The following is a 21,621-nucleotide window of genomic DNA, read 5'->3' on the forward strand; positions in this document are numbered from 1 at the left end:
CATCATAATAGAATGATACAGACTGTAACAAATTGTCATTACTAACAAATGGCATATCTTTCTTACCTGTGAAAATGTCATAAGCATTTACATAAAGGAACATTAAATATAGGAACTTTTGGCTATCCTATCGAACTAGAACTGTTTTTTTTTCTGTTATGCGTAACAGCTACAATGTTTTATTTGTTTATACCTATTATATTTAACTGTTACGATTAATACGCCTGACTCCCTAGTATTACTACCGACTGGCCGCACTCAATTCTGACTTCTGTCTCATGTCACGCTCAGCTGTCATATTACAAAATGCGCATGGAATCGTACAATTTTAAAGGTTAGAATAAAAAATACTTTAGTTTACTGATACTGGCAATAATAAAATGGATGAACTAGTTGTAGGAACTTATGAAGGCTTCTTACTTGGGTACTCAATTCGCACCGAAGATGCGGTAAGTACTTTATGAGGTTAGTCACCGTATTTTTACTATTTGAAGTGTTTATATTTACAAATATGTATGTTTTTAGGAGAAAAAACTAAAACAAACATTTGCTACACATTCGCACACGGCGTCCATACGATGTGTGTCTATAGCAGGCAAGTTTTTGGCGTCTGGCGGTACAGACGACAAGGTTGTAATAATAGATCTCAAAACACGCAAAGAACACACTGTCCTCATGAACCATGACGGGTCTATAAACGCAGTAGCGTTCACAAATAGCGGAACTCACTTGCTTACTGGCAGTGATGATGGCTCCATCATTGTCACTAGGACTGGAAACTGGCAGGTCGAAAAGATATGGAAGAAGGCACATGGAGGTGAGTTGTTAAGACTTATTAGTACTGTTGAAACTATAAAACGTTTTGTTGTCATTGTAATTGTGTTCCATTGAAGTAAATTTGTTAAGGTTGTAAATCAATTCATGGGTGAAGCCTTGCATTCGTCTATTTACATGATGGTTAAGAACTAGTATCTTTTAATCTGAATCTATGTGGAATAGTGTGTGTCAGTTCATTATTTGTATCTATAATTTTTTATGTAAATATATTTATACTTTTAACTGCTCATTATGCACGGAAGACAAAATATAATTTGCAATAATTTAAATTTTAGGTCAACCAGTAACTGATATTGCAGTTCATCCATCTGATAAACTAGCTCTTAGCATCGGAGGGGATAAAACTTTACGAACATGGAACTTAATCAAAGGACGTCCTGCTTTTACAATCAACCTTGCCAGCAAAGGAGTGCTCATGCCTACTGAAATCAAATTTTCACCTGGAGGAGACAGATTTTCATTGGTCTCACAACAAACCGTTGATGTATGGACCATAAGTAAAGCAGGGCTGGAAAAACGTATTACTTGCAACTCAAAACCCACAACAGTACAGTGGTTGAATAATGAAAGAATATATGTTGGATTAGATACAGGTAATATTATAACCGTCTCTATATCAGATACACAAGCCTTAACATACAAAGGCCACAAGCAAAGGGTAAAAAGTTTGTATTATGAAAATGACATGCTATATACAGCGTCAAGTTCTGGAGAGTTAAAAGTATGGTCGGTCCTGGATTCAAAGTTAAATGAAATATGCTCATCTAATGCAGCATGTCGTGTGACTTGTGTCAGTTTGAATCGTCAAAATCATCTCATTAAAAAGGAAGAGAAATCGGATGATGAACAGGAAATAGAGGAAAATGTTAACAAGGAGGACAGCAATGATTCTGAAGAAGATGAAAAAGAAAAAGAGACTTTACCTGTCAAAAGGAAACCAGGAGCATTTGTCACCGTAAGCTATGGGGCAAAAGATGATGAGGATGATAATGACAAAAGCAAAAGGTCAAACCCACCACCAGCTAAGAAGTTTAAGAAAAGGAAAAGAAATAAAAAAACAAAGAAAGTTGTCACTCAATAAACTTTAAATTATGAACAATACTTTTATTTGCCTTCTCTAGTTGCCACTATGTCTTGTTAAAAAACTGACATGATTATACATAAAATTATATATTAAATATTACAAATAAAATAAAGTTCAGTAAAAAACAATTATGATGTAGACTTTGGTTTATTTATTAGATCATAAATAATAAATCTTTCTCCTGAACACACACCCAAATACATAAAAAATAACTTCATAATAAATTAATTTGGTCCCGAAATAAATATTTAAATAATTTAAGGAAAGTTAATAAGAAAAATAAAAACAAAATAAAAAAAGTACTGATCAATTTTGGCAATTATTAATGGACTCTACTTACATTGTTATATCTTATAAATGAAATAAATAATCTAAATGTACAGTGCACTTTCGGCAGTGGGTGCCACTGACTCGTACAATCCGCACACTGACGGGCATCTCTCGATCGACTCTATATTTACACAATATACGGTAGCTACGGAACCCAACATACACACAAGAATACACCCATAGAATAACACTCACGTAAACCATATTTATTTATGTCGCCTAAAGAAACTATAAAGCTGATATAAAACCATCAAAATCTCACACAGGGAAACTAATTAATTGGAATGTATGTATAAAATAAATCATAGATGCCATTTCACAAGTATTCCGATGACTGTAGTTATAATAAAGTATAAATACTGTTGCGCGTGCGAGACATTAATCTGAAAATCTTACATGAAATGAGATCACGTTTGACGATTGTTATTTTACTACACAATTTGAGATATCCTAGAAAGTTAGCGACATAAGCGATTATTCTGAATTTACCATATTATCACTAAGTACATTTTGTGCAACAATATAAATAAATGCCAGATATTACCAAAATTAAATTGCATTGCATTGACGAAATACAAACTATAGCGATACAATCGGAAGTTTTATACACGAAAGTTTTATCCTAAATCTTATATTTGAAGATACTAAAGACAAGAAAAAAACGTTATCGTATAAATGACTCCAAACAGCTAATTCATTCTTATGACTAGATTGAGCCAGTGTTTTTTCTACATTTCATTACTTCACACTTCAAGAAAAACTGACACAATAAATACAAAATGTAGGAACAATGAATTTTAACGAAACACCTGATGATTAAATACAGAGACAGTCTAGGTAAATGAATTATTACGTTTGTTTATTATTTACTTAAATCTAATTTTCGATTAAAAGTATTCGTTTCTTCGTTTGAAGCTGCACTAACGTGTCTAATCTCTAAGCTATGGGTCAGATGGCACTCGTACGCTATCAGACACAGCTCAAGCCCACCACCGGCGACAGTTCAATCGGGTTCAGTCACATAAATATTTACCAAGTAATTACCTCTAACGATTTAGAACGTAACTACATGTTCGAACTAATATTATAAATTCATAAATGCCGACAGAACAGGCAAGAAGTAGCATGACGGAAAGGAAATAAACAGTGTCCGCATATTTAAAGATTCACATTGAATATTTAGTTTAATAACTGTAACCTTTCACACGCTCTACGTACAGGTAGTCGCCGCAAAAGATACGCCTTAACACATACATGAGACGGTTCACTCTAGCCCAATGGAAAAGGAAACATTAGGGAACGATTGGGAAATTTAAGAATAGAGATACTCATAATATTGTAGAGCGGCAAAAGACAGGGCAAAGTTATAAGAATGATAAACATGTAGACAGTGGGTACTGGGTAGTGTGAACCGTCTCTCTTTGGTGGCTCGTCTATTTCTTCTTGGCCTTCTTCTCGGCCTTCTTGAGCGCTTTGAGGTGTTTCTCGTGTGCGGCGCGCAGCTCCTTGAGGCGTCGCTTCATGCGGCGGCGCTCGTCCCCGCCCAGCCCCAGCAGCTTGAGATCGGCGGAGCTCAGCGCCAGCAGCAGCGCGCCGTCCACGCCGCGCGCCGCGAACGCGCCCGCGTGCCGCTCCAGGCCCTCGCCCAGCCCCGACACCCACTGCCACACCTGCACGGGCACACCGACGCCATTACTTATTATGACAATAAGGAACGCAACCGCATTTTAATGGAATTTTCACTTCATAACCCTAGTAACATAGTAGACTAAAATATAATTTGTTACAAGAAGAATAACATTATTTTATGTTGTATAATTAGTGTAATGTAATGTGATATAATAAAGACACGAACGTAACTATATGGCGTATTATCGGGAAAATGTCACGATCCCCCGGCTTCAATGGTCCCCGACCCGAGAAGAAGAGGATCAATTTGCCTTGGGGTCCTGGTGTACAGACTTGGCGTCTAGGCTATTTTACAGATTGTTTGTGAAAACAAAGATAGTCTTATGGCGAAAAAAATAATTGCACTACCGAGGGCCCCATTCCATGAATTTGCCACGAGCCTCCACAGGTTTAGTTACGCCACTGAACAGTGTTCACAGTATGGTATAAAAGTGTTATAGACCTGTTGCTTGGTCCAGTGATTGACGGGGTGGTGCGCCTGCGGTGCGGGCGGCGGCGTGAGACTGGCCTCGGACACGGCGCTGGACAGCGGCTGCCACGGCACCTCGCCACCGACTACACAAGCCGGAGCTTTCTTCACTACAACCACATCGACATTCGACGATCACTACATTTCTTTACTCAACTCTATTCTACTCTGGTTACACTTTAGTTTTAATATCAAGAATATAAGTATATATTTTTTTTAAATAAACCAATAGAACTTTGATATTTACAAATTCATGAGTTGATAAAACATGCTCGTCAAGGTCGACATGTGTTTGAAAAGAGTAACCGTGAAGTATTCATTCCACGTCACGAGATAGACATTAAAAAGTAAATTAGGAAGGAAGGAAAAAGTAAAGCATAATTTTTACCTAACAATTTTGAAAAATTAACCGTCACCCAAAACCATTAGAAAGCTTGCACACATAGTTAAAAGCCAATCCATATATATACCTTTCCAATTATATAAAAAACGTCATTTGGTGTAACATTTCAGAAAATACAGATGGACGTACATAATATAGTAACATAATAATTTTGTAACCAATGAAATACGAGTGAATGAGTGTGTAGTGCCCGCGTGTATTTCTATTTTGTGAAGAAACAATGTTTCAAATTACACTTCAATAAAACAATATTATATAAATTTTGACCTAATAATTCCTGAAGATATATTCAGTGTTTTGTGTATCGGGCACGTGGTACATAGTGTAGTCACTGCTGGCACGAACCTCTCGCATTGGCCTCGCTGACGGCCTGCCGTATCTCATCGACGAGGTCGTTGGTGAGCTGCACGGGGTCGGGGTGCGGGTCGGGTCGCGGCGCGTGTGTCGGGTGGGGCGCGTGTGCGGGCGGCGGCTCGTGTCCGGAGGCGAGGCGACGCTCCCGCTCGGCCAGCACCTGCTTGAGCTGCTCGGCCAGCGACGCGGGCGGGCCTGCCACACACCCCGCACCGCTCACAACCGACACTTGAGCCACACCCGCACCTTATTCTATACCTACCCTCGTACTGTTGTGTTGTCTACTCTCATTGTAATTGATTATGCCCGTATTCTTTTTACTTTCAGCCTTTTGTAGAGCCGATTTTAATATTATAATAAATCGATTTTAATTTCAGCCAACTCATAAAATGCAGGAGGTACATAATCTATTGTCACTTAATACATAGCGTCCCAATGTAAATCTCATAAATAATTTCATCACATCTAAATGTGTAAGAAGTTTTTGCTACATAATATTTCAATAATATTATATACTTAGAATACATAATATTATTTTATACTTAGCCAACTCAAGTAACGTAAAATGATACTAAACACGTTTTGTTGAGTGCGTTTGTGACGCGTGAAGCTTGCACAAATGTGGTTATGATCACAAAATATTATGTTAAACACAAAACGGCAGGAAGCATTTGTAAATATAATTAGGCGTTACAATATTAAAAGCTTTTACGCTACTACAAAAGTTTTGCAACTAGTCCATTTTTTTACTGATAGAACTTGTATATATGCCAACCGACATATATACAAGTTCTATATGACACCTTTAGATAAATTATATCTACATAATTACATTGTATTGAATTATAGTTTATGAATGATAAATACTTCATATTATAAAACTATTCCAAATTGATTATAAATATTGTAAACTTTTTACTATGCCTTCACAACTAGACTATCGATATATACTTTTATCGATACTCGATAACACATTCAATATAGTATAATATGCGACTAGTACAACAAGTAACGCCCAACTTTATCGACGGTGCACATTTCACACTAAAGCATGTGTTAATAGCTCACTCACCCGATAAGGGATGGTGTCGATGATCTCGCGAGTACACGCCGTCGTCGGTCGCGCTGCCTATGGAACTGCCGCAGCTTTGTCGCGTATCTCTTTGCTATAAAAACAAAATGTATCGATATGAAGAATTTTAATAGAAATTTTAAGTCATTCTAGGGGTTAGGGTAATATTTATTAAGGCTATTAAAATCGTTAAAAAAATACTACATCGATTACACTCGCTGTTTTAGTTTTTTCAATGTTATATTTTGCATGTATACTTACAGCCCCTGTATGAGGGGGGGCACCCGACGTAGATTCGCTGAGTGACTCGTCCGCCGAGTCGTTGTACGAGTCGTCAAGACCGTCGTACTAACAAACGAAAAAAACATAATATACATATTTATTTTCAGCATCCATAACATTACAAAGTGATGTTATAGGTAAAATAAGTTCGGTTGTTGGTCAACAAAAAGATCGGTTAAAACTGAATGCGATGTTCAGCGTTTGTGGCAAAATTGTCAAAGAAAAGGTCAATCAATTCTGAATAGAATTAGCATAATTTGTGCGACGCTTTGCATATATTATGAAAGTTTTTGTAATCAACTACTGGGGCAGTGGTGGCCGGATAAGCTGACTACCCATTTTAAACGAGTGTTTTCACGCGAGAAGCGTCTAGCCACCCATTCTCATGTAGATGGTGGTAGAGTGCGTAGTGTGTCGTGTTACCGAGCTGGCGTTGCTGAGCGAGTGCGGGGAGTGCGTGTCGTGCGGCGCGTGGTGCGCGTGCGGCGCGTGGTGGTGCCGGTGGCGCGCGAGGTCGGTGCGCGCGCGGTGCGCCGAGGTGTCGAGGAGCGCGCCGCGCCCCACGGCGTCGAGCTCGCGCGAGAGCCCCGACCCGCCGCTGCCCGCCACCGCGCCCGTGCTCACGCCGTTTCCGTTGCCGTTCCCGCTGGCGCTGCCGCTAGCGCTGCCGCTGCTGGTGCCGCCTGTGGCTACGCTTACTGTCGGCGCTTGAGAAGATACCCTAAACATAAACAATCCATTAGGAACATAATTTGTAACAACCTAGAAAAAAAATATCTAATTTGTAAACACTAACAAGGAATCTGTATTGGTGGGTACAACGGTGGTAGTCGTCGTGGCAGTAGGTGTAACCATGGGAGCCACGGTGGCGACCGTGGAGGTTGTCGTCGGAGCCGGCGCGGACGTGGTCGCTGCAACTGTCGTCACAGTGACCACTGGTTTAACGTCACTCGCCGTCGTCGCGGTCACGTCGCCGAGGTCTGGCGGCTCGCGGCGACGGTCCGACTTATCGACTTTGGCATATTCGTCTTCCACGGGCGACAAGTCCGACAGATCGCTGTCTGAACTCCAAGGATCTGTGGATTAATTTATCAAGTTATTATAAAGAAATAATAAAATAACTAAAGGATTAAGAAATAATAAAAAAAATACTGACTGTTTATGAGCAACGGGTCTGGGTCTGGTCGGCGAGGAAGAGGCGGAGTTTCGCGACGAGCCGAGGGCTCGTGTGGTAGCATCACGGGTAGACCTGCTTTCTTTTGGGTCTCCTGAAAGTTAATATCATTAACGGTAAAAAAAAAACACACTTAGAACCAATCTTAAACTTTTATATACAACTTAGTTATATATAAGTATTATTATATTAGTATATAGTAATATTCTAATCTAAAATGGAATATCCGATGTAATCTATATATATAAAAGAAAGTGGTGTTAGTTACACTATTTATAACTCAAGAACGGAAGAACCGATTTGGCTGAAAGTTGGTGGAGAGGTACCTTAGAACCAGGAGACGGACATAGGATACTTTTTATCCCGTTCCCACGGGAACGGGACGTGACATAAGACGTGGTATAAGAAAGCAAAATTTGGTATGGAGATAGTATAAGACCCTGGGATGGTTATAGGCTACTTATCCCGGGAAAATATATAGTGGAACTTTTATCCCGGAAAACTCCTTCACGCGGGCGAAGCCGCGAGCAACAGCTAGTTATTTATAAAAATAGAACTTTTTAACTTGTGCTTCATAATTACCAAATTAAAATAGTTTGAATCATTCCTAAATACTTGGGATTGGACTGTAACCAGATATACGGGATTAAGCTCATAATATTCGATTTATGATATAGTATTATAAGTATCTATCAGTGCAGCATCTCATTCTGTGTGAAAAATGTTTAGCTAATACAGACCAGAAGTAAAACTTCGAGGCGTGCGACGCGGTCGTGCAGCGCGGAGAGCGCGGCGGCGTACTCGCGGTGCGCGTCACGCAGCGCGCCGCTCCACCACTCCTCGCGCGCGCGCACCAGAGCACGCGTGCGCCGCCACTCGCGCAGGGCGCGCCGTGCCTGTGGGCAACGTGTATTTTATTATTATTGTATTAATTATGACGGCAATCGAGCATCAATTGTAAGGTATGAAATGTTTTTTTTTATATAAATATAATTTTTTATAACGCTTTGATCTTATGAATCATTATAAAATTTTCTTACACGGCAATGGGCATCACAGGTGGCCATGTCTACCAGCTGTAGTGTGCAGTGTGCAGTGTGCAGTATGTTCCGTACCTTGTCGTACTTGTGGTGCGCGGCGGCGGCGGCGAGCGCGCGGCGCAGGTGGCCATGTGTAGTGTGCAGCGTGCAGTGTGCAGTATGTTCCGTACCTTGTCGTACTTGTGGTGCGCGGCGCGCGCGGTGTCGGCGGCGGCGGCGAGCGCGCGGCGCAGGTGCTCGTCGGGCGCGCGCGCGGCGCACCACTCGCGCACGCGCCCGCTGTTCTCCTCGCTGTAGTGTGTAGTGTGTAGTGTGCAGCGTGCAGTGTGCAGTATGTTCCGTACCTTGTCGTACTTGTGGTGCGCGGCGCGCGCGGTGTCGGCGGCGGCGGCGAGCGCGCGGCGCAGGTGCTCGTCGGCGCGCGCGGCGCACCACTCGCGCACGCGCCCGCTGTTCTCCTCGCTGTAGTGTGTAGTGTGTAGTGTGCAGCGTGCAGTGTGCAGTATGTTCCGTACCTTGTCGTACTTGTGGTGCGCGGCGCGCGCGGTGTCGGCGGCGGCGGCGAGCGCGCGGCGCAGGTGCTTCGTCGGTGCGCGCGCGGCGCACCACTCGCGCACGCGCCCGCTGTTCTCCTCGCTGTAGTGTGTAGTGTGTAGTGTGCAGCGTGCAGTGTGCAGTATGTTCCGTACCTTGTCGTACTTTGTAGGTGCGCGGCGCGCGCGGTGTCGGCGGCGGCGGCGAGCGCGCGGCGCAGGTGTTTCGTCGGTGCGCGCGGCGCACCACTCGCGCACGCGCCCGCTGTTCTCCTCGCTGTAGTGTGTAGTGTGTAGTGTGCAGCGTGCAGTGTGCAGTATGTTCCGTACCTTGTCGTAGCTTGTGGTGCGCGGCGCGCGCGGTGTCGGCGGCGGCGGCGAGCGCGCGGCGCAGGTGCTCGTCGGGCGCGCGCGGCGCACCACTCGCGCACGCGCCCGCTGTTCTCCCTCGCTGTAGTGTGTAGTGTGTAGTGTGCAGCGTGCAGTGTGCAGTATGTTCCGTACCTTGTCGTACTTGTGGTGCGCGGCGCGCGCGGTGTCGGCGGCGGCGGCGAGCGCGCGGCGCAGGTGCTCGTCGGCGCGCGCGGCGCACCACTCGCGCACGCGCCCGCTGTTCTCCTCGCTGTAGTGTGTAGTGTGTAGTGTGCAGCGTGCAGTGTGCAGTATGTTCCGTACCTTGTCGTACTTGTGGTGCGCGGCGCGCGCGGTGTCGGCGGCGGCGGCGAGCGCGCGGCGCAGGTGCTCGTCGGGCGCGCGCGCGGCGCACCACTCGCGCACGCGCCCGCTGTTCTCCTCGCTGTAGTGTGTAGTGTGTAGTGTGCAGCGTGCAGTGTGCAGTATGTTCCGTACCTTGTCGTACTTGTGGTGCGCGGCGCGCGCGGTGTCGGCGGCGGCGAGCGCGCGGCGCGGCGCAGGTGCTCGTCGGGCGCGCGCGCGGCGGCACCTCCGCGCACGCGCCCGCTGTTCTCCTCGCTGTAGTGTGTAGTGTGTAGTGTGCAGCGTGCAGTGTGCAGTATGTTCCGTACCTTGTCGTACTTGTGGTGCGCGGCGCGCGCGGTGTCGGCGGCGGCGGCGAGCGCGCGGCGCAGGTGCTCGTCGGGCGCGCGCGCGGCGCACCACTCGCGCACGCGCCCGCTGATCTCCTCGCTGCTGCTGCCGCCCGACTCCATGCCCACCAACTACAACAACACATTCATAGTGTTATACTGACTCATTCATACAACACCCCAATCTAGTAAGAAAAAAAATAGGAATACAAAATTAAAAAACAAAGCATATAAATATACAAACCTCGTGCAGGAAATTTCTGAGCTCATTTATTTCTGGATGCCTAGCCGGCGGAGGCCCCGTATCGACAGGTGGCTGATGGTTTGTCTCTTCTTCTTCGATTTGTTGACGACGTTGACGCTCGCGAGCCGCTCTGCATATGCATAAAAATATTTTTTAATGAATAACTAATTCCAGTATGTAATGCAAATTTAAATTTTAATTAATTATTGTGCCTTCTACAAGAATTAATACAACAATAGATACCTTTCTTCCCTCTCCTTATCAGCAGCAAGTGATTGCCGAATCAGATGTGCGACTTCGCTATTCTCGGGATCCTTCTCGCGACCGATAAGGAACTTGACGGGACCCGACGTGTTACGAAGAACTGACGCCGCGTAGGCTTGTGTTACGCCGACCTATTTTATTCACACCAACCATTATAATAATTGAAATAGGTACTTGTACATATTCGTCATTTGTGGGTTTGATAAATACTATATATATCAGTGATTTTACAACATTAGCGCAAAGAAACAACTTCTTCAATTGACTTACCAGGCTCTTGCCGTCGACCTCTATAATTTGATCGTTGACCTGTATCCGTCCGTCCCTCGCGGCAGCACCGCTTTCAGTTATTGTCTTAACGAATATGCCCAGCTTCTCGAGACCCGCGTCCGCTCCGACGCCCATGCCTGTAACATAATATACTGTCCCACATGTGTTCCGAAATGATAGACAAAGTTCAAACAGATTTTTTTTCTAATCTAGATATAGTAATCTGGTACCTCACCGGCAGTTTCACAATAAACTTAGTGTGATCCTGAAGTGCATTAAATACTCACTTTAAGCCCAGCATATATTATGTTTTTTTCTGTAAATTATAACATAAATAAGTTACCAATAATAGACAGTCCGAGTCCATCGGCGCCTTTGACCAAGTCTACGGGGAACACGTGCATCTTCTCGACTCGTTTCTCGAGCTCGTACTCGGCGGAGGCGGCCACGGGGTCCACGTCCTCGTTGCGGCGGTCGTACTCGCGCACCGAGTGCGTCGAGAACACGCGCATCGGATCCGTGCTGCGCACCCACAACATGACACTCTATACTATATACATGGTATACGCACTTGCGTACGAGTCATTGTGCGTGCGTGCACGTACGTATTCTAGCATTTGTGGAAATCACTATAATATCAGAACGAAACGATGTTCGCGACTCGTGCTTACACGCGCTTCACTGTTAATATAAGTATAACATTAGGTTAGTTTTGATTTAATCACGGGATTTTTTTTTAATATTTTTTGTCAGATCTGAGAGTACATACAGGTCTACTAATGAGTCTTTTAACTAGGCGTTAGAAATAGTGTCAATTATTTAGAAACTCCTTTAATACCTCTTCTAAAAGACTTGCCTAAAAAGTATTAAAATATACCTGAATTTAACTTTAGTATTTTTCTTGACAAACACTGGCGGATAGTAATCGTCGTCCTCATCCTCCTCGGGAGGCGGCAGGCCGGCCACCTACGGAGATATCAAACTCGTTAACTCTATACTCACACCCAAAATGATATTCACAACAAAACAAGAATCTACCTATTTTACCTTCGCTTATATTCGATGTAATCATTAAAGGTTCAAACAAAAACATTAAATTTAATGGCACTCTTTGGTTATTTTTAAATTCCTGCTTTTATAAAGCGAGGTTTAGACGAAAACATGCACTCGTCTTTCCGTGGTTGTTTACATGGTAAATAAGCGACATTTACCATGTAAACAATCACGGTAAATATGACTTGTGGCAAATTAAATAACATGCATATAATTTTCTGCGCAATATACCGGCACGAGAACGAACCTCAGTGTAGAAGTGTCCGTCCTCGAAGTAATGAATGCCGTTCTCCTCGCCGAGCTCGCGCAGGTGGTGCGGCGGGTAGTGGTCGAACACGCAGTCCGGCTCTCCGGCCGGCGTGGTGTCCTGCGGCTCCGGTTCCGGTTCCGCCGGCAGCCGTCGGTCGCCGCCGGCCAAGCCGCTATCCGCTTCCAACGATACGAATTCGTAGCTCTCATCCACTGACTGCATACTGCGGGAGAAAGTACAATTACAGTCCTCAAAGTTCCATATTCTAATGATCATGTATTATAGTGAAAGAATATACTATTGAACTTCAGATCTTCAATCTTGCGTTAAAATTTGTATTAAAATAAAGTATGACTAAGTTTGCCTTGATCGTAAAAACATTTACCTAATTATTTTTCGTAAAGGTGTACAGGAAAATAAATTCAGTGTTTGCAGGTTCCTTTTTTAATTAGTATGCTACCGTACATAAAAACATTAATGTTCGCCATAAATCTCCCTAAACAAATATTAATCTTTGTGACATTTACGATGTTGGCATTATTTTATATACAAATCTAAACGTCAATGTAGGTCATTTGTATATATTTAATTCCACGTGTATTTATATTTTTCGTATATCTCCTGACTTTAGACTTAAGTTCGGATTTCTTTAGTGTATGGACTGCTTGCTTGGTAATTTTTGACAAATTCTGAATTTTATAATTTGTTCTCACAATAAAATCCGACGTGGATTGGCTTTTTGTTACAGTTTCCAAGCATCTTAAGAAATACTTCACTACCCAAGCAGGAAAAAAATAGACTTCACAAAATGTTATTGGGAGTTACCTCTCGTACGAGAGCACGGACTGGTAGCTGTCGTTGAGCGAGACGCCGTTGTCGTGTGGCAGCGCGTGCGCATGCGGTGACAGCATCGCCACGATCTCCTGCGCCTGCTCGTCTGACAGCAGAGCTTCTTGTCTGCGCACATACATCACTCTATGTTCATAAAATATACCAAATATAGATACAATGGTTTACATTTAAGTGTAACAAAGGTCATCTTTTTCAATAAACCAAAAATATTTTTTTTTACAAACTTGTTTGTTACGTACTACTAATTTATTTGATAGAGATATAATTAAAAAAAAAAAAAAAAACAAACTATTGCAACTATATTAATGTGATGGAAAATTGTGTTTAAGGTGCTGTCTCCAGCAAAACGGCATGCTAACCGTATTTTTTGAAGCAATTTATGGAAATTTATAATACATATTAAAAAAAAACATCATATTTCTACAATATCTTTACTTTGGTTATTTGAATTTTTTTATAATGTAAATATTTTTTTCATTATTTTCATAATTAATATGCCACCCAAATTATATATTACGTACATCTCTTATAATACATATTATTAATTTGCAACTTGTTAGTTGTAAATTAATAATATGTTATATTATATATTTAGAAGTGGACGTACGGAGCGACATAGTCGCGAAATATCGACCAAGCTACTTGATTAAAAAAAACTAACAGTATTAGATGGAAAATTAGTCGTAACTGCACATTCCGGCCCGTAATCGCGCCGTACATGTATGAAATGAATCTTTAAGGCCGTTTGCTAGGGAGAGGGCCATAATCCTATTAGCTAAAGTTATCAACTGTTCTAACTAAACCTGGTGCCATTGAAGAAGCGATAGATTCTTCCAGAAGTTTTACCACATTTAAGTGACGCTAATACCATACACAACAAGAAACAAAGTGTACAGGCACTCCGCAGCTTACCTAAGTTTTTTCTCCAGAATACTGCAAATGTGATCAGGCAAGAATGAAGCGTTGTGCGGACAGGCAGCATGCAAATCATAAAAATACAACATTTATTCATAATAAAGCATAACCAAACTATAAATAAAGTAACATAAACAAAATAAAGTAAAAATGTTTTAAGTGCGAAATGAGAAAACTACAAATACAAAGTAAATGCAAGGATGACAATTCACATTCAAAGATAAAAAATAAAATAACGTCATGCATCAATAGAGATACTTGGAATACAACTACAAGAACGTACGAAGAACAACAGTTAGTGAAGTGAACAGACATCTCTTTTAGTATATTTTATTTCAATTGAACTTATAATAAAATGTAAACAAACCTCTTAGTCAAGATCAAGACACAAAAAAATTTGCATCACTCGGCATAAAAATATCTTTTATTCCAAATCGCACATTTAATTTTAAATTTGGAAAAAACCTAAATCCTAGTTTGAGAACAGATGTTAGCTTACATTTTATATAAAAGTTCTAGTTATATCTCGAAGAAATATTTCATAATCAATTTGTTTTTTTAAGTCTCGGAATCTAATATTTTTATAGTCACATGAAAAAGTTGTCTTTGAATATTACTCGATCAATCAACATTACGATATAGGCATTAGGCATTTGTCGGATTAGTATCCGAGATAAAAAAAAGTCCTTAAGTAAAGCATAAGTGTATAGAGAGTGCATGCTGCACCTGGAACTGAGCAGTATCTCGGCCTCGTCCGGCGTCATGCTGTCGGGCTGCTTGGCGTCGTCGTCGGGCCAGCGCGCGTCGGCGTCGGGCGCGTCGTGCGAGTCGCGCGCGTCGCCGGACGCGTTCTCGCCCTCCGACACGCTCCATTGGCTCGTGGTCGACTTGTCCAGCACCTCGATCGAGCCCTGGCTCGCCTCGCTCACAACCACGCCGGAGTCCTGCAACAAGACCGACACATCGACATGAGTCAATAAACTTTGTGGTGATATCAAATTAAGAATTTAAGTACACGTGGTAAAAGTTTGATTTAACGCAATAATATGATGTGCAGTTATGGTACCTGCTGCAGCACGGAGAGCGTGTCGGGATCGGAGCGGGCGCGCTCGGCGTCGCGGTGGTCGGTGGTGAGCGGCGGCGGAGGGTCGCGGTACTCGGCGGGCCGCAGCCGCGCCACCACCTCCGGCGAAGGCTCGTTGAACCCGCCTTCGTCCGAGACGCTGGATGCGCGTGACCCGCCCCGACGACCCACCGGCTCCTCCGTCTCCGCCTCCGACGACTTGCGACACCCACCAACTACAACAGTCACAACATTCTCAACATTTACAACAACAAAAAACATTTAAATCACCGACAACCTAAACTGACAAAAGCTACCCAAAGATCATAATCAAATACTATTATACACAAAAATACACAACCCAGAATGTTTTTACACCAGTTAGTTGTGCGAAGTCAATTTCGAATAAATAAATGAGCCATTAGTGTTGAAAATCCAATTTAGAAACGTAAAATAATGTAAAACTCGGCATTTCCAACATTTCCGATAAACATTATATTCCTATATCACGCTGCTAATAGGATAAAACACATTTTTATGAGGTATCGTGAAGAGAATACGAGTTTCAAATTTAGGCTAATGAGGTGAACTATTTTTAACGTAGATACTCAACTTCCGCAGAGTACGCGGTGGGAATACAGGTGCCTTACACAAATAAACATCAAACTGGTACACGTTGTTCCAACGCAAACCATAAAAACGCCAAGTATTTAGAGTACGTTGAATGGAGCCGTCATTGAATTAGCCATATTTTTGTGTTCAACGCCCTGAGTGACCCCGAAACAGCGACCCATCCAAACGCACAATACGCACTGTATACTATACATATATGTATTGATATACAAGTATACAAGTTGCTATGTAGGTTTACAATATTTACGGTAGACGAACAATTGTAATTAGGTACATATACGATGCACACAAGGAACAAATAAAAAATATTATTGAAAGTTACTCTTCACCAAGATTTTAGTTCCTCTCAACAAGTATAAATTATATTTTAATAACAGAAAAACGAAAGTGACAATTTATCACCATTTAATTTCTTTTATGTAGCCACTGTTACAAAAAAATAAATTCCTGAGCACGTTCAGAGGTGCATAACCCGAACGTATTTGTGCGTAATTTGCGTACACCGATCGACATGCCGACGACATTCAATACAGCCAACGGAGCATCGAAGATTTATAATAATCTATGTAAAGCATAGAGCAATAAACCGTTGGCGGAGTGGTCACGCGATCTGCGAGACAACGAGAGCGAGTCATGCCCACTTTACCAATTAAAACTACGCTACATATGGTACGATATTTCAAGTCGATCTCGCGTTGAGCGCAGAGATGAATTATGTACCTATCAAGGCCCGGTTATTGTTCGTTAAGATGGACAAATTCAAACTACAAGTTGGTATATTTTAATTATTGTAATCGTAGTTTTATGTCTACTAAAAAAAATAATAAATAAACAAACTGTTATCACAAAACTTATTCCCACGACTATAAATTGGACAGAACGACTATCTTTGAAATAGAATAATTTATAATTGAGCGTAAATGACTAATGGCAAAATACATTGATTTGAAGGGAAATATACGTTAATTTTAGTGTTCCGAAAACTGTTTACCCATTAATCACCAATACTTTTATGAGATAACCATAAGCACGGAAATCACAATCAGTAGGGATGTTACTCCTTTAATTATCCAAGCATAGATGACATATTAACATGTTTAATGTGCCTCTCGAGAAAGATATATTATATCACGAAATATCTTAAAGACATTTATAAGAGATCGATCCACCTCCACTACTAAATATGGGTAGTTGTTACTGCATAAAGCACATATTATCGAAGCTCTATACCTTTAAAAGAAATTAATAAGATATCTTTTTAGGTTTGCATGATTTTAACATGACTCAATCATAACAATACCATTAAAATATGAACATAAAATTAATTTGCATCAACTTTTAAACAAAGTATGTTAAATGTTATATTATGTCAAATAAAAAAACATGAATTTCCTAATTTGGATAATCGTTCCAACTAATGCTAGGAAATATAAAGTGGATCTCCCCACGCGAACATTATAGAACTCTATAAAGGACGGCAGGTTGATTTATGGTAAGATACGGATCAGTGCTTGTAATTAAGTGACTAAACTAGTTACTTAACATTGCTTATTATTATACGGAACAGTATAATATTTATTATTTGACCTGAAGGTTCGACAGCACACGATAAGCTGTTCTCTATAAGAATATTTATACTTTGAAGACATTTTATAATAGTGGAATATGGCTACGGTGTCCACAATGCCTAAATAAACGCGTAAATTAAATTGTCTTATTATCACGGCACATCAAAATACAAATGTGGTGATTTAGTTCACGTACTTTGAATTCATTGAACAAATTGCACATACAAATTGTGACCAATGAGTCGGAATTATTCCAATTTGTACGCGCATATACTATTACGTATTTAAATGCGACTAATAAAAATGAAATTCGTTTTATACTACATTCTTACGCGTTTTTTTAACGTGAAATGTGTTTAGGTAGATACCTAATTTAATATTATAAGTAAAAATATTTAGGCCTAGAAATCGCATGGACGGCACCACAAGGGGGTTAATGTGTCGTAAATTTTAAATGAGTTACAAAAGCGTTAATACTTTTAGTAACCATGATGAAAATGACTTAATGAGATGCAGTCTCGTGTGAGCTGAGGTGTTTGGACAATAGCGATAGTAGTGAGTGGTGAACTAACCAAGACAACAGCCGCAGAGGCGCATGTTGAGCGAGCGCATGCGGCGAGCGCGCGCCGCGCCGCCTCCATCACCGCGCCCGCACCATCTCCCGGCGACGACGCTGTTCGCACCTTGCACACTCACGCGGACATTTATTTCGAAACGACGTATTTTGTTTGCTTTTCGTTTGTTTTATGGTTTCACAAAAACAACTGGTTCATCGAATGAAAACAACCAGCACAACACAATATTATATACCGGATCGAAACTAGTACAGAAATAATGTATCGGTCGTGTAACGTGCCGAGACAACACCTTGTAGTGAACAGTTAAAAGTTTACGATCGGCACGTCGCCGGACACCGACCACCGACGCCGGTGAGCCTTGTAAACAAACACCGCGGCAGATAAGCGAATTAGCAACATAAACGACCGAAAGAATTTATGAGCTTCTACCAACACAAGGCAAATATATTATTGTTTTTTGGAACAGTCCATATCGTGAGCACTATTTCAGATTACGAATACAGATTGAAGTAGTGCCTAATTACGCGTAAGGAATTTGTTCACAACGGGAACTTTAGTTCCTTTGTGCGCGGTCAATATTTTATCATTAGGACAGAAACGTCGCTCAATGAATGCAATATTTAGAAAGCCAAGAATGGACGCTCACTGGATAGAACGAGACGACAAAGAGCAAAACGGAGAGAGAACACTGCAAACTTACGACGACTGAATTGATAATAAGCCAAAGAGTGCCGCTTCGAGCTTTCTGCACATTACCGCAACATGAATAACTGCGTTTAGGGAAAAATCGAAACACTCACTTCCTCCCAATACACTCGGCAATATAGAAGCGAACTGCAAGTTTATTTTGATGTTTTGTTGCATACCCTATCAATTATTTAAGCGATTGTACACACGCGCGAAACAAAACATAAACATAGTAGATCTGACGGTACAGTCAACAATGCAACTTAATTAAACAATGCATCTGTAAAAACGGATGTGCCCGTTTGTAAAATAGGTATTTTGGAGCGAACGAAGGGGAGCGCGCAAGACAACGTCGCTCGGGTTACTGCGTCGCGACGGCGGAGGCGGCGGCGCCGGAGTATCTAAATCGGGATCGACTCGCAACTCTCGCAACGACTCAAATACCTTGACTTCCTCAATATTACTTTGAACCCGCGCACCACGAGACCGTCAAACGTACGTCAATCTACGCCCACTCGACTGTTTCTTAGGGTAGCATTTACTTATCTTCACGCTCATACTTTCTAACTAATAAAAATAAATAATATAATAATAATGTAAAAATACATTTCCTTAATTTTATTGTCCACCTTCTATGTGTTACGATTAATTTAACCAGAGACTACGGTGTTCATTCAAACGGAAAAACAAAATTACGGACAGCCTTCAGTTGAGGTTAACTGTATATTATTCCATATCTCGTTCTTATACATGAAATCACTTCTTTGTGTTGATAAACAAGTGATAATACGACACGAAATAGATAAGACAGTTTGTGTATGTGAGTGTAATGAGTACACAAAACAAATACATTTTTAATCTTTAGATGGATATAAAACGTACCTGGTGACGGCGAGGGACGCAGCGAGGAGGGCGGGGAGGCAGTGATGTTGCGGTGCACGGGGGACGCGAGCGGCGACGCCAGCGGAGACCGCGACACTTCCTCCGCTTTCATCGTAGACGCAGGTGACTCGGGAGTCGAAGAACGCCGCTTACTTTCCCAATCACCACTGTATTGCACTGTTTCGTACGCATCTTCTGCACTTAATCTATCCAGCTTCGGGGACGGCTCAGGAGATTCTGGACTTTTCGGCGCGGTGACAATTATTTCAGAGTAAAACCCGTCATCACTATCCTTTTGTGATTGTGGCTGAATTTCTTGGGACTGTGTGTTGTATTCGGTCTTATAAACAGGTGCTACAATATCCGGAATATTTTCTGCAATTGGAGTGCAGACACGTTCCTCAGGCGTCGGTGATAACGAACACTCGCGGTTAGAATAGGAATTATTATCGTCGTAAGGAGAAACGGGAGATTTCAATGATCTAGTTGATGGCGAGGGTGACTTTTGACCTCTGGGTGTTAAAACAGGTTCCGGCCCTGATGTAACAACTGGTGACGGTGGGCCAGGTGATAACCTTTCCACAGGTTTTGGAATTACGTTGGATGCTTGTAACTGATCAACTTTATATGAAGGCAACTCACTTTCACTCTGAGGCGATATTGATGATCTAGTTCTGGGATGTAATCTTTCAATAGATCCACTCTGACATGAATCCGCATCGTAACTAGGTTTATATGGTGAACCCAAATTATCCCTTCTCGTGGTGGGTGAAATGAAGGTTTCGGATCTAGGAACAGGAGACACTATACTAGGGGATCCAGCGGAGGACGTCGCAGTCGGAATATTTTTTATGGGACTGGGAGATTTTGTATTACTTATGCCACGACTTATAAGCGCAGAAGGGAGAGTTGTGGGACGCTCCACTTGCGAATCACCAGCGCACGGTGATAGCGGCGGGGAATACACACGCGAAGGTATCATACACCGTTCCACTACTTCTGGAGACTTTCTGTCTTGAGAAACACTAGCATACTTGTTAGAGTCCATTCTCGTCTCATTTTCGCTTCGAACTTGTCGAGATTTATTAAAATGAGCAGTCCAATTCCTCTGTTTTTCAATTAATTCTTTGTTAAATCTCCTGTCTGGTTTTTCAGGTTTAGGCAAAACACTCGGTTTGACAGGTTTAGGTGGCGGTTGCGAGGCGCCATTCGCGAGCCTGTCTCCGTTGAGTGCGGGCGTCGCGATCGGCGTCGGCGTCACGATGCGCCGCGGCGGACTCACGGAGCCCGCGGAACTGGACCGAGACCGCGCTGGCGCCGCCGGAGGCACACCGCGCGTGCCGGCGAAACTCGCCGCTGCAGACGGCGACTTTTCGATTCGAAATCCACGATTTTCCTCACCCAGTTTCTCGAACAGAGCTCGCGCGTTGTTGAACCGCGCCAGATGGCTCTCAGTTCGAACGACAGTCACGTCACTGCCGCGCATCTCTTCGTCGTCCCTTGACGGCATACCTTGAAATATGTTAGCTATTTTCGAAACTTTAGTGCCCGAATTTCTTTTCTTGCACTCCTCCATACTAGCCGGGTACACCCGCTTCAATCCGATCTGAAAAGATACGATTTTAAAGTTAATGCTTCATCGGTTTCATAGAGTAAAAAATAAATAGGCCGCGCTTGTACGATGCTGATAAAATCTGATAAGCGCGATGCGAAATATGTAAGAGCGCAGGTAGTCGTCGCTCGCAACGAGCACCGGCGCGCGACTCATGAGCTCGTGACGCCAGTCCGCACTTGATTGTTCTCCGGGTAATTTAACTTAGATAGCGATAACACTGATAACGCCATGAGTTCTTATTCAATTCTTCCAAAACTTGACATTGTTATAAAAACGGTAACATTCAATAAAACTATATTTAAAATTAAAATAACGTTATAAATAACTATGAAATACCCTTATCTGTTTTTGCTAACATTGCTTACGCAGACTATAATATTTGTCATTGTACACTGTACTGAATACTTGTTTAATGCATGTGTAAGTGCATAAAA

At 42.2% G+C, this 21,621-nt stretch overlaps 2 protein-coding genes across 7 annotated transcripts in view; one reads left to right on the forward strand and one right to left on the reverse strand.

Moving 5' to 3' along the window:
• The first annotated feature begins 214 nt into the window (after positions 1–214).
• On the forward strand, positions 215–1,933 carry LOC115444411 (p21-activated protein kinase-interacting protein 1-like). Of its 2 annotated transcripts, none has more exons than XM_030170184.2 (3): positions 215–449; positions 526–817; positions 1,113–1,933. In XM_030170184.2, exons 1-3 carry the CDS (start codon positions 381–383, stop codon positions 1,916–1,918), a joined length of 1,167 nt encoding a protein of 388 aa, XP_030026044.1. In that variant the 5' UTR covers positions 215–380; the 3' UTR covers positions 1,919–1,933. The 2 variants fall into 2 exon arrangements, with proteins under 2 accessions (XP_030026044.1, XP_037294681.1); XM_037438784.1 differs by having other exon boundaries at positions 270–453; positions 529–817.
• LOC115444413 overlaps positions 1,916–21,621 on the reverse strand; it is a 37,149-nt gene continuing 17,443 nt past the window's right edge. For 2 of the 5 annotated variants that reach the window (XM_037438780.1, XM_037438779.1), the window contains 21 exons: positions 19,573–21,178; positions 15,228–15,460; positions 14,888–15,105; positions 14,159–14,179; positions 13,220–13,351; positions 12,392–12,617; positions 11,969–12,057; positions 11,435–11,613; positions 11,092–11,228; positions 10,801–10,952; positions 10,558–10,687; positions 10,293–10,445; positions 8,435–8,590; positions 7,677–7,788; positions 7,317–7,596; positions 6,944–7,241; positions 6,500–6,586; positions 6,239–6,332; positions 5,158–5,361; positions 4,383–4,519; positions 1,916–3,921 (listed from right to left, as the gene is read on the reverse strand). In XM_037438780.1, coding sequence (XP_037294677.1) covers positions 3,685–3,921; positions 4,383–4,519; positions 5,158–5,361; positions 6,239–6,332; positions 6,500–6,586; positions 6,944–7,241; positions 7,317–7,596; positions 7,677–7,788; positions 8,435–8,590; positions 10,293–10,445; positions 10,558–10,687; positions 10,801–10,952; positions 11,092–11,228; positions 11,435–11,613; positions 11,969–12,057; positions 12,392–12,617; positions 13,220–13,351; positions 14,159–14,179; positions 14,888–15,105; positions 15,228–15,460; positions 19,573–21,148 — 4,851 coding nt within the window. In that variant the 5' untranslated portion in view covers positions 21,149–21,178 and the 3' untranslated portion in view covers positions 1,916–3,684. Of the gene's footprint in view, positions 3,922–4,382; positions 4,520–5,157; positions 5,362–6,238; positions 6,333–6,499; positions 6,587–6,943; positions 7,242–7,316; positions 7,597–7,676; positions 7,789–8,434; positions 8,591–10,292; positions 10,446–10,557; positions 10,688–10,800; positions 10,953–11,091; positions 11,229–11,434; positions 11,614–11,968; positions 12,058–12,391; positions 12,618–13,219; positions 13,352–14,158; positions 14,180–14,887; positions 15,106–15,227; positions 15,461–17,997; positions 18,246–18,803; positions 19,416–19,572; positions 21,179–21,523; positions 21,613–21,621 lie in introns of those variants that run through there. The other 3 variants (XM_037438781.1, XM_037438783.1, XM_037438782.1) reach the window with 3 other exon arrangements.

The sequence above is a fragment of the Manduca sexta genome, chromosome 15 (assembly GCF_014839805.1).
Source record: "Manduca sexta isolate Smith_Timp_Sample1 chromosome 15, JHU_Msex_v1.0, whole genome shotgun sequence".
Taxonomy (NCBI): Eukaryota; Metazoa; Arthropoda; class Insecta; order Lepidoptera; family Sphingidae; genus Manduca; species Manduca sexta.

Bases quoted from the DNA above. Each gene is read 5' to 3' on its own strand.
- LOC115444411 (XM_030170184.2), top strand. From the start codon at position 381: ATGGATGAACTAGTTGTAGGAACTTATGAAGGCTTCTTACTTGGGTAC. The intron at 450-525 runs GTAAGTACTTTA...GTATGTTTTTAG, and splicing joins CAATTCGCACCGAAGATGCG to GAGAAAAAACTAAAACAAAC. The intron at 818-1,112 runs GTGAGTTGTTAA...TTTAAATTTTAG, and splicing joins ATGGAAGAAGGCACATGGAG to GTCAACCAGTAACTGATATT.